Here is a 12,199-nt window from a genome sequence, read left to right as displayed (position 1 = left end):
GGCTAGCTTTAAAAGTCCGCCACATTTGCAACTACTTACCCAACAACACCTGCCACACCGGATGGTGCCCAGCTTATTGAATAATCAATCCGTTTCAAATCAAATAACTTTCCGAAAGTAACATTGATAAGCATGTAATTAATGGAATAATATATATATCTAGCTCAGAAGCATTTTAAATTTTGTTGCACTATATTGCGACAAGATCTGCTCCATCTATTCAAATAAAAGAAAATACTTAAAGGAGATGGTGATGCTGAAGGTAGTCACGTGATGGATGTAGCGTGGCTGCTTTTCATGTCAAGCGCTAGCCACTATTGAGCTAGACTGTGTCCAAAACCGGTCTAGCGGCTTGGTGCTACTTTGCTGTACAGAAAAAAGTTTCAAACTTAATGCCACCCACTGTACCTAGTGGTATTTAGTAAGCTACATACATTGTACCTAGTAGGTGCTGCTAGGGTGCCTTGAATCTGCCTGCCTTATTCAATATATCCCCACCTGCTCTGCCCTGTCTGCCCTGACTGACCCGCCTTCCACTGCATGCGATTCTTATCGATACGATGCTGTCACTTCACTACCAGAATTCTCAACCCAATTCCCAACTTGAGGGGCACATCTCATATCCTATCATATTCAATTCTAGGATTCATCTCAATTTTTAATAGACCAATCGTGTTGTGGGGCTTATGGGGTTGGTAGTGATATACATATATATCTCACACCAGCCCATGTCAAGCCAACATGGTTCATTATGAGCTCCATCCATTATTCTCATACTCTAAGGGCAGCTAGATCCCTCGGCCTACCATCAAGAACCGGAACTCGATTTCAGCCTGGCAGCTTAGGCTCAAGTCTTACCTCAAGTCTTGCCCGTCACCAATGGCAGCCACCTAAGTCGAGAACATTTCACTTCTCCGCAGCCGCCGTTGCGCAAGCAACCCAGGACGCCGTCATAGGGCTCCATGCCGCCTCAGGCCTCCCATGGTTCGCCGTGATCCCTCTCGTAGCCGTAGGGGTCAACCTCATTTTCCGCCTGCCTCTAAACATCTACACCCACAAGCTCTCCCAGCAGCGAGCGAAGCTCACCCCGCTCTATTCAGGATGGGCATGGCGTATTAACCTAAATGTTTCGCGGGAAGGGTTGCCCAAGGGGAAGGAGGAAAAGGTGGCTGTGAAGAGATACGAGAAGGCAGTATCGAGGCTCCACCGTTCCTTGGGTCTGCAGAACTGGAAGATGTATTCCAGTCTTCTGGCCATCCCCTTTTGGCTCGTTGGCATCGACTCCATCAGACGGATAAGCGGGGGTCCGGAGGGAATTTTCGGGTTGTTGTTCTCAGAAACTCCTGTAGATGCCGGCAACTCGGCTTCAAGCAGTCTCGGAGCCACTGCGTCGGCGGTGAACAGCTCAGCTACTGCTCCAGCCGCCCAAGTTTCTGCGGTCGACACATCCGCAGCTACCGCAGCACTAACTGACAATATCCAAGACCTACCAGACCCAAGCATCGCACTAGAAGGCTGTCTCTGGTTCCAGGACCTCACCGCTGCCGACCCCTACTGCATCCTTCCCTTCGCCTTAACCGTCATGCTAGTCGCGAACCAGCTCCCGTCAACCGAAAGAGGGATACGCCGGCTCTTCGACCTGCGGTCTAAAGAGGGGCGCGTCGTCATCACGACAGCGGCCAAGAGAAGTCTACGTTTCCGCCGAGCACTACTCCTCTTGTCCCTCATTATAGGTCCCATCACTGCCTCCATGCCGGCCGCGCTGCATATGTACTGGCTGACGACGTCTGCTTCGCAATTGTTCGTGGGCAGGATCCTGTCGTACTTGATGCCGGTCAAGAACCATGTCGTTAAGGAGTATAAGGAGAAGAATTTTGATACCGTACGGCCAGATCCTAGCGAGAGGCCGATAGCTCAAGCTAACAGGTAGTGAGGGTGGTATATACAGACCCCGCCCCTGGCTGTGTGTGCATTTCACATTGCGAATATACTTTGTAGTTGTAACCATGTAAATTTACAATACGTAGCGATTTACGCGAAATACTCGCACTCGCCAACTATGTAAGAGTATCCCTAGGTATTTGGATTGCCTAAAAACAACCTAGAGTAAAAAGAAAGCGATAACTAGCTCCTTTCGAGCCTGTATAGCGCAAACGTGATACACACCCAACTACATAGAACATAAGAATCTCCAGCTATTTGCGCTGACTCCAGAACGCCCCAGATGCCCACTCGTACACTAACTAGTCGATCTATACTCTTTACGCCGAGGGCTCAGGCTCGATCTATCCCAGGAACACGGCCAACAAGACGATAGCCATAATGACAGCCAGAATCAAGAGCAAGCAGCACGCCTTGCTCCGCGCATTCTTCTGATATCGGGCCGCGCTGCGCAACTCGTAATCAGCACCACGCGTGTCATCACGGACGTTAACGGCGTTGCTCTCGATGGTCTGGAGTTGCTCTCCCTGCTCGCTGACGATCTGCGCAACTTGCTGGAACAGCACGTTTAGGTCGCCGACACCCTCCTCGATCTGCCGGATTTCTTCCTCACGTTCGGTGATTAAAGCTTCCTGGAAGTCAACCTCGTCTTGCGGCGCTAGGTGTACTTGCTCCTGTTGCTGGAGCTGCTGGAGCTGATCGCCTGCGGGGCTGGATGGGGCACCTTCGGTTTCATGGTCGAGCGCAGCCTTTGCGGCGGTGACAGAGGCCCGTTGTTTTTCGATAGCAGTGCGTTGGAGGGATTGAAATTCACCGAGGGCGGCCTTGAACTCGCGCGAAAGTTTTTGTTGAGAGTACTTCTGGGTGGGCTTCACAGGTAAAAATATTAGAAATGCGTCTTTTACGCTGGCTAGACCACAGCAAATCGTAAGTCCTTTACGAGGTGGGGGTTACTTGCCGTAGCATCTTCCCAGGTCTGGATTTTCTTGATACCCTCGCCAACCTCTTTGAATTGCTCAGTCGATTCCTCAATCGTGGCATGGACTCTTTCGCGCAATCGAGGGTTGTCCCGGCGCGTGCCGAGTAGGCCGATGTCCGAATTGAGTTTTGATATGTTGCCCTGCAAATGGAAGAGTTTGTTCATCAAACTTTGCGATAGGCGAGAGAATTCCGGGTCATCCGCATAGCTGCCATTGTTTTGGCGACGGGCACCGCCACCACCACCGGATTCTATCGAGGATAATTGATCGAATGACATGGCTGGCGATAAGGGATTCAAATCAGGACAATGACAACTCGGGGATGGGGTTAGATGCAGAAAATGAAAGAAAGATGATAACTTGATCGATGAGTTGAGACAATGATGTTGAGGGTGGGCTCGCTGCGCTGCAGACAAAGTTGTCGGAGATTGAAGAGTGAAAGTTGAAGTTGAAGGTTTGAAGGTTTAAAGGTTAAGGACTGAATTGGATTGGTCACCTGGGGTTAACTAACGGTTACGTGACCGGCAAGGCAGCTGAATTAACCTAAGCAGCTAACTTAGGTAAGTAAAGACGCTGCAGTGCATGTTTCTTGCACATGCAACTTATAGCGCTGCGTCATAGCGTCGATTCATCAACTAAGCCACAAATCATTCAGCGTTTGCACATTAGTTAGTTAGTAAGTTACCCCATGTAATCCACTTCAGACCCATTTTAACCTGGTTTCCTGTGGCTAAACATTCGCCTTGCATTCTCTAGCTTCAGAGCACCAACAAAGCTCTATAATTTTTTTTATTTACTTTCACCTTCGCTCACCCTGTCAGTACTTAGAGCAGGTAACCACTTTTCAACATAGCAACCGTGCCTAGGGTCCGTCATTCCTTTCTCATCAATCTTGACCACTGCGCTTTTTCGCATTTTTCGCATACGCATACTACTCTGCATTTTCTAGTTCTCAGACCGTACGATGCGGTAATCTAATTATTCTATTTCTTTACTCTCTCCAAAGTCGCCAAGATGGCTCCCGCAATTGCGCGCCGAGTGCCCTACAAGGATTTCCTACAGCCAGCCTTGCAGAGACGGTTTGCCTCAACGACTGGTGTTTTGCTAGCTATCGCGTATGTCCAGGCAATCATTTTGGCCAGATGGAATTCCTGTACGTGATTACTCGACTCGTTGTCTGGTTGTTTTTCTTTTGGCTATACCTTCTAACTAACCGTCAAATAAGTCATATGGGCTTGGTTCCCTATCGGACCTACTGGTCTACGTACTTTGTGTATCTTCGGTAGCATCCTCCCCGTCATCATACTACGAATTGCCCATTCGCACATCGGCATTCGAACATCCAACTCCCCCTTCGAGACCTTCCGCCAGAATGCGTTTTCCTTTGCCACTATTGAGACAATCATTACATTTACCATCTCCGCTTGGTTGTTTAGCCAGACGTTTCTCTTCTCAACTCCCGCCGATGCCAACCTGGGATGGATCACGTATTACAGTGGGGATCGCACACGGCTAAACGAGAGGGCTCTATTCTACACCGTTGACCTGATCATATTAGGTATTGTTCAAGGGGTCTTACATATATCACTAGACTATGATCGTATGCTTTTAGGATTAGTGAAGCCGCAACGCGAAGGAGAGGTCAACAACCAAGGAGGTGAACCCTGGACTAAACTAGGCGAATGGATCCCTGTTCTCGTGGTTCGCTCGGGAATGCTCTCGATGACCGTGGGGTTGGCCAATTATGTGGTACTCTACCATTTCCTAAGGCGCTCAGCTTGGGGCTGGGCCATGTCCTTTTTCCGCGTGTTCTACAATCTCCCGAAGTCCAATATCCCGCCTAGTCAAGCGCCATGGAGTCTCTGGATGCTGGGACGATCCATGTGGGCGGGCTTCCTATTATGTCTATTATGGTACATCGGCGACATGGCCTTCAGACTACAGCTCGCAAAGGCACCTCTTAAGAACAACCTGCCACTTAGTTCCGAGTCGAAAGATCCAAACGGAAGCCTGCTAAACGGGTTGAAGAGCACGAAACCGCGCATAGCTGTGAGTTATCTATGCTATTTTACATAAAGAGATTGCTAATAGTTTAGGCATTCGCTATGTGGGAACTAGCTTTAATCGCACGAGACTTTGATATTCGGAGACTGAGCATCTTCGAGGACATTGATCGAAAGGACGGCCCAATGTGGTCCCAAGTCTATGTTACTTGCCTAAATGTGATCAAGTCCATCGAGGAGAGAATTGACAATTACGGGAAGCCACCTATCCCTCCACCAGCGGCAGCACCCGCTGCTGATCCTCTTCAGCCACCTCAACGAATTGTCGAGCCCCCGAGGACCGATAATGTGTGGGCAGCAGCACCGGCTCGAACAGGTTTGCGAAGTTCTATAGGCAAGCTTGCTACCAGGGTGGTAACATCACCTGGCAAGACGCCCGCCGAGGTGTATTTGCCTGAAGCCAAGAGAAAGGCAATAGAGGCGACCGATCATTTTCTTACCAAGGAGCAAAGAGAAGCCCTCACAACTGAAGGCGTGAATACGCTATTCCAAAATTTAGTGTTGCGTGTTTTGAGTTTGCCTCAGATTGGATCATTCTTTCAGCAGCCATTTGGCCGCCAATTTACGACTGCTGTGCTTGGCCAGCCTTTTGGTGAAGTTAGCATTTACGTCAACGCAGCTTGCGCCTTGTCCCGGCTAGCGGTCTCTAGCCTGGTAGAGGACCGATACGGCAATGTGCAACGAGATGTACCCACCATCATTCGCACATTCACCACAGTCATCAAGAAACTCGAGCTATTTAGGGATAATCTGCCGATACACTGGACAGATCTTGGGAAGACTCGGGAATATGCTAAAATACAAGATATCTTGGATGCATTGAAGGATGGCCTACAGGATCTCATTGATGCGTTCGGACAGTATAGTACCGACTTAAGACTTACTCGCGCAGACATGAGATTGGCAAGGGAGGCAGCTGAAAGGCCGCGGGAGGCTGCAAATGCGGGAGCGGCAAATGCTGTTGTGGCAGCGCCAGAGGCACAAATCCCGATGCAACAAGTGCGTTAGTGGCAGCAATTGCTTGTGTCGAGTTTGACTGACGAACGAATGGGCTGGATTTGGATGTGAGGCATGGAAGTGTCAAGTACCTACTACCTACTATTTAATAGGTATAGGTACATAGTACGACCGACTGATATGATGATAGAAAAAAAGTAACTGTAATGAAGTTCAACTTTCCATGAATACCTAATTAACCAACAACTTTTTTCACCCCTCTAAGTTTTAATTCATATGTAAGTCATCAGTCATTATTTTGAAGTTGTTGCGGCAATGCGGCTCTACGGCGTTATAGCGGCTCTATGCATGTGTATGTATTGTACCTCTTAGTTACGTGTCCCCGTTAACTGCGAGGTGCTAGGAACCGGTTAGTTACCCATAGATTTAAGGTTACATAGCACACGTGTTATGCATACCTGTATAAATCAGGTATCCAATCATGAGTGCAATCATGAGTGCAATGATGAGTGCAATGCATCCACCAAGTGGGGAACCCCACTGCCAAGGCGGGATCTTGGTCCATCATGCAATCTTATCTCTTATTACGAAGGACAAACTTCCCAACTTCCGAAGTGAATTTCAACTTCACCCTTCTTTCCGTCCATCCTTCCCATCCCTTTCTTTTTATCGTCATCCCTTTTCGATCTCCCATGTCCCGCCACGCCGCCCCTCATGACCGTAATAATTGACCGACCCTAATTTGACCATTCAAGCATTCGACCTACGCGACTACCTACTATAATTTATTCTCTCTTAATATGAACTCTGGATATTTCCCTTTCACCCTTCGTCGCGGTCACGCAATAATAGCCGCAGCCTTACCGCGCTCCGCGGCACAAGAATGTCATACCTATCCCTCCTACTCCGAATAATACATACGGTACCACCATGAAGGGCACCAGCCTCATATTCCGCATAGCCTATACTTTCGCCTACGTTTTTTTATGCCTTTTCCTCGCCGCCCTTCTTCTTGTCGTGCCTGGCGATTTCGTTCGCCAAGTTCTTAAATCCGGAAGTCGATATGTCGACCTAATCGTCCTAGCCGTGGTATTTGTTCTTACGGTACTTATCGTTTTATTTGTTTACGCGCTCAGGCTCTACGTGACACGCACTGTTTTAGCCTCCATCCCAAAGGCCTGGATTCCGATCGAGAAAGGAGACGTACCGAAGGAGGTTCGCAAGATGATCGTTACGGATCTTAGCAGAAGTGCGGCTATAGCATGGGAGGCTCATCCAAAGATCATCACGCCAGCGGCCCGTCTTGCATCAGCGAGAGAGGCCGCCGCCAGAGAGTCGATGGCTGGTGATGGCCAGCAACGAAAATCGTTTCAACTACTTAGGCCGAAGCCACCCGCGACCGTGGAGGAAGAAATGGGCATCTCCTTCCCGCCGTTGCGGCCCGTCTGGGGCGAAATTGAGCATGATGGTTGGGGCTCACCAAACTCCCCAGACCTAGCCAATTTACAATATAGCACCGTACTCGGCGAGCTTCCCAACCTCATCGAAGCTAAGGCTGTCTCCATGGCACCACCAGACCCGGATTCCGTTGCGGACCCTCCGGCTCTTGATTTAGATGTCGTCGCACTTCTACAGCGTGCCCCAAACATGACAATGCGAGATTATGTTACGCGCCTCATAACTGTCGGTGTGCTGCCACGTTCCGTCAAAATAGCATCTGAGTTCGTCGACCGCTATGAACGAGCGCGCTTTGGCGCCAAGCCTCTATCTAACGCGGCCTTTAGGCAGCTTATGCGCCTTTTTGCCGAGCTCCTACGCTCCATGCAGCCCTTAGAGTCTGCTTCCACGTATGACAGCAAGCGCAGTAGCAGTATAAATGGCGACGGGTATCCAGATAGTTACGGGCACATCGATGACGATGCCCCCAGGGACACTACGCCGACGACGCCTGCGCGAAGCATCTCTGGCTCGATTAGTGCAAGGAGTTTTAGAAGTACTCAAAGCGGGAGTAGCGCACGCAGAACTCATCCACATGTGCGCACCGACTCCAATCGTACGTCTTGGCAGCGATATCAGACGGCGCCTACGACTCCGCGTAGCAAGCTTACCTTCGGTCACCGTAACCGTGGCGATGGGAGGAACTCGCCGAGCACACACGGCAGTAATAGAGATAGTCTAGGCGGGAGCAGTGTGTCGCGTTTAAGGCACGTGTATCCGGACAGCCAGGGCTCGAGCTCAAGTCCGAAGTCCATATCCCAGGCCTCGGTAATCCGGCTTGCAACAAGAGACGATAGAGGGGATTTGCCTTACGTGCTTAGGGTTGGGGAGTCGTTCTAAGGGGTGTATCAAAAAAATCAAAAGGTACGGGCGTTAGCAAAAAGGAAATGCGAAGCATGTTGGGACCGGCGTTGCGTTGTTCAACAACAACTTTACTACTATGAAAGAGTTGGTGATTTTTGTGGGGAAAAGGGGGGAAGGAAGGGGGGGCGTTAGGGAAGATAAAAAAAAAAGTGTCCCGAGAAGAAGCAAGAACGAAAGCATTTCCAGCGTCGGCGTTCCGGGTTTACCAGGCCTACTTAAAATACAGCTGCTGATTGATATGCTATGTTTTGTTTTGCTTCGGCAGGGACATTTGGTTTGTATAACGTCTTTTTTATGCACGTTTGTTTAATCTACATAATGTCTTTTATTATACCCCCGTTTCAAAGATGTCGTTAACGGGTCTGGTTTTTTTCCCCGTGTCCTACATACCTATCTATGGCGTCCCGTCCCGTCTGTCTGTCTGTGTTATGATATATCTGATCCATTGCCTTGGGTGTGTTGTACAGCATAGGTGGTACGTCATGTTGGGTCACGTGCCCGCTTACTAACACTAATACTAACACTGAGGTGTACTAACTCACTCAAATGAGTTTCGCGACTAGACCAAGCCCCCCTATTATCCCCTATTATCCCACTGTTATTCATTCCTTTACCTAGGTTAGGGTCCTTTCTAACCAAAAAGCAACGCCTATCCCGAGGATTTTTTTTACGATCCCGTCTTTCCTATATTCCGATTCCCATCCATACCTATCCGTGCCCATACCTACCTGGTTAGGTACATTATATTCAAGAGCCTAGGTACCTTACCGATATATATCCGACGCCATTGATGCTTTCCCGAAACTCCACCGATGAGTTTTAAAGTTCAAAATGGGGGGTTTTTGGTTTTGGCAGTTGGGATAGCGGTTAGCGGCGGTTTTCTTCTTCTTTCTTTTCTTACTAAATCGAAGTATCGAAGCATCGAAGTACCGAAGCACACGGGACGGCTTTGTGTGTATGGAATGGATGGGTGGATGGATGGAATGGTATACAGCTTTACTTGAACAGGTACACTACTGGGCTAGAGCGTCGTTGATCTCGCTGCACGCCTTGGCACGGCGCGCGGCTACGCTGGAGCTGGCGGTGGGGTGCTGGTGGAGGGTTGCAATGTATAAGGATATGTCGGGTTTGGCTATTGAAGACAGCTTGACGAACCGCCCAGGTAGTCATGATATCAATGCTGTTACTTAACAGTTGATTCTCGCTCCGCTCCCAGGGTGAGGAAGGAAGAAAAGGGGGTAAAGCAGGTCAAGGTGATGAACAAGACGAAGAGAGACTGTCTGGTACTGACCCATTGGCGGCTGGGGCGTTGCATTGGTTGTCCGTGGTGTTGAGATGAGGGAAGTGAGTATCTACCTACACTTAAGCCATCGCGATGTTCATAGTTGTGTGAAACCATTGTACTAAATTTGCCGTAGATCTTATCTGATATAATTTTTTGAAGAGCGAAGAGCCGTAGGAATGACTTGGCTAGCAGCATCAAAAAGACTAGTACATGAAAAGGTACTACAATGACTAAGTGAGGTATGTAATATGAATACCTCACGAGACTTTCGAACCGAGTTACGAAGTGCGAAAACCTCAAATCGCAAAATTTCAAGGTTGCACTATTGAGATCAATGATAACAGGTATTCGTACATAAGCATACTGCTTGCACCGCATACTATGTAGACCGGTTTTGGATACGGTTTAACTCAATAATGGTTAACGTTTAATTTAAAAAAACAGCTACGATACATTTATCCAGTACGTCTAAAAACACTACAACTATTTTCTAAAAACACTACACCTTCCTATTTGAGTCTAGCAATTACATACGACACTCCACCACCTAATTTCATAACGTTTTTATTCAACTACATAATTTAAGAGTTTTGCTATGTGCACTACCATTAAGTATTGTACATCCCATAAGTCCACTAAACCTTAAAAGCCAGGGCCCGTCCAAGCCATCCATCCCATCCACCCAAATAACTCTTCAGCCATATGTCGCATCATGATGCAACTGGATTCAATTGAAAGAGAATCCGATTTCCAATTGATTGATATAGGTCTCAAATTGAGGCAATACGTGGTCGCAAAGTTATTCAAGTAAATAGGTGGCAGGACGGGAGGCACGTGATCACCCTTAGAGCCACACTATGGGCCCTTAGCGCCCTTGGAGCCCTTAGACCCAAACCTTATTCAACAGCTTCAACCTTGAATAACTCCCTGAAACAAATAGCTACAAACGTGCAACCGGATTTGATTGAAAGAGGATTCAATTACTGATTGATTGATACCGGCTACACCTTGGGGCGATACGTGGTTGAAGAGTTATGTTGGTATTTGTCTCGAGAGTAGTCACGTGACACTTACTAGCGTGACCCCAGGCGGCTCTAGGGCTTTTTGGCGGCTCTAAGGGCTCTTAGCGTGGCACTAAGAGGTCTTAGTGTGGCTCCAAGGGTAGTCACGTGCCTCCCGTCCTGCCACCTTTTTACTTGAATAACTTTGCGACCACGTATCGCCTCAATTAGAGACCTATATCATTCAATCGGTAATTAAATGCACTTTCAATTAAACCCGGTTGCACGTTTGTGGCTATATGTTTCAGAGAGTTATTTGGATTCAATTGATGTGGGCAGCTGGGGGCGCTAGATGAGGTCCGGATTTAAAGTTTTAAGGGATGTACTAGGTGTACGGATAAGCCCCGATAGCAAAACTCATAATAAATAGGTATGTAAAGTAGTAAAAAGGTGATGTAATTGTAAATTGTATTAAATTATGTAGTTGGATAAAAACGTTATGAAATTAGGTGGTGGAGTGTCGCATGTAATTGCTAGACTCAAATAGGAAGGTGTAGTGTTTTTAGAAAATAGTTGTAGTGTTTTTAGACGTACTGACATTTATCACAAGACACCCCTTAACATTTATCTCAGTGAACTCAGACCACAAGTCTGTGCTCATGCATCTTTCCAGCCACATTGGCTTTCAGCCAATCACAACGAATAGGCAAGCTAAAAAGATGAACACATAGAAATCAAAAAACATCATTTTTGGCCCCACATGTAACTACATGTGCATGGGCCAAAAAATGATGTGCCTGTGGCACACGTCCATTGACGATACGGGCTTCTGTATAGGGTTGGCTACCTAGGTAGATGTATCAATCATACAAGTATTTTCAATCGCCTAAAAATTCCAACGTTTTCATTTGAACCTCAAAGTCGAGTTACTACTAGTAGTACATGGTGAGAGTTCGACTTCCCACACCCGTCCACTAACACCACATGTAGATCAAAAATCTGTATGTAAGGCAACCGACCTCCCACCTAGCAACCACCCACCTAGCTAATGAAAAGCATAAGCATCCCTTAGCAGGCACGTGTTGGGACTGGGCCTTACTTCCTTGACGCCTGATTGAATCTTGCCATCGCATCGTTCACTTCGCGGTAAACCCTGGCTCGCCGTGCAGCTATGCTTGCCTCGGTGCTGTCGTGCTGGTACACAGCAGCCATGAAAGGGGCTTCGCCCTGGGGAACGGCAGCCTTTTTCTCGTGGGTTCTCTGCGCCGAGGCCCGATCTCCCTGCGCGTTGGCGGCGACGCCACTCGAGGGGGTGCAGCTAGGTTGAGCGGAAGAGTGTCAGTGTGGGTGATATTGAAGAGCAACGAGTCCTAATCACTAGGCGGTCTTCGGGAAGAGGGCTCTGGCTGAGGGTAAAGAATGGCGATTGTTTGTGTAACAGAGGAAATCCCAGCAGGCTACAGCTTGGCCTAGGCTGTACAGTACCTGGATAGGGGGACGAAAAGGACAACAGCGAGGAATGGTAGGGAATCGGGCAGGGAGCAGACGTGTAAGAGCCCAATCATCAAGCCAGTACTTACTCCTTGGCAGCGGACGGCTGTAGTGGATTAC

General features: G+C 48.3%; 5 protein-coding genes across 5 annotated transcripts; 3 read left to right on the top strand and 2 right to left on the bottom strand.

The window, feature by feature from the left end:
• Positions 1 to 492: 492 nt before the first annotated feature.
• GGS25DRAFT_159595 (uncharacterized protein) lies at positions 493 to 2,189 on the top strand. Its single transcript, XM_049256484.1, has one exon. The coding sequence runs from the start codon at positions 752 to 754 to the stop codon at positions 1,928 to 1,930; it is 1,179 nt and encodes a 392-aa protein (XP_049118463.1). The 5' UTR covers positions 493 to 751; the 3' UTR covers positions 1,931 to 2,189.
• Positions 2,108 to 3,465, bottom strand: GGS25DRAFT_159592 (t-SNARE). The gene is made up of 2 exons (XM_049256483.1): positions 2,900 to 3,465; positions 2,108 to 2,810 (listed from the first exon to the last, which is right to left on the bottom strand). The coding sequence occupies exons 1-2, from the start codon at positions 3,197 to 3,199 to the stop codon at positions 2,286 to 2,288; spliced, it is 825 nt and encodes a 274-aa protein (XP_049118462.1). The 5' UTR covers positions 3,200 to 3,465; the 3' UTR covers positions 2,108 to 2,285.
• A 185-nt stretch (positions 3,466 to 3,650) lies between these two features.
• GGS25DRAFT_479402 (nucleoporin protein Ndc1-Nup) lies at positions 3,651 to 6,224 on the top strand. Its single transcript, XM_049260010.1, has 3 exons — positions 3,651 to 4,074; positions 4,147 to 4,970; positions 5,018 to 6,224. Exons 1-3 carry the CDS (start codon positions 3,936 to 3,938, stop codon positions 5,990 to 5,992), a joined length of 1,938 nt encoding a protein of 645 aa, XP_049118461.1. The 5' UTR covers positions 3,651 to 3,935; the 3' UTR covers positions 5,993 to 6,224.
• Positions 6,225 to 6,771: 547 nt separating this feature from the next.
• Positions 6,772 to 8,463, top strand: GGS25DRAFT_159571 (uncharacterized protein). Its single transcript, XM_049256482.1, has one exon. It carries the CDS (start codon positions 6,872 to 6,874, stop codon positions 8,276 to 8,278), a length of 1,407 nt encoding a protein of 468 aa, XP_049118460.1. The 5' UTR covers positions 6,772 to 6,871; the 3' UTR covers positions 8,279 to 8,463.
• A 932-nt stretch (positions 8,464 to 9,395) lies between these two features.
• GGS25DRAFT_159568 (uncharacterized protein) lies at positions 9,396 to 10,160 on the bottom strand. The gene has a single exon (XM_049256481.1). The coding sequence runs from the start codon at positions 9,963 to 9,965 to the stop codon at positions 9,486 to 9,488; it is 480 nt and encodes a 159-aa protein (XP_049118459.1). The 5' UTR covers positions 9,966 to 10,160; the 3' UTR covers positions 9,396 to 9,485.
• Positions 10,161 to 12,199: the final 2,039 nt, after the last annotated feature.

Source organism: Hypoxylon fragiforme (genome assembly GCF_022984875.1).
Source record: "Hypoxylon fragiforme strain CBS 206.31 chromosome Unknown GGS25scaffold_3, whole genome shotgun sequence".
NCBI lineage: Eukaryota > Fungi > Ascomycota > Sordariomycetes > Xylariales > Hypoxylaceae > Hypoxylon > Hypoxylon fragiforme.
This window is presented reverse-complemented; position numbering and strand designations above follow the sequence as displayed.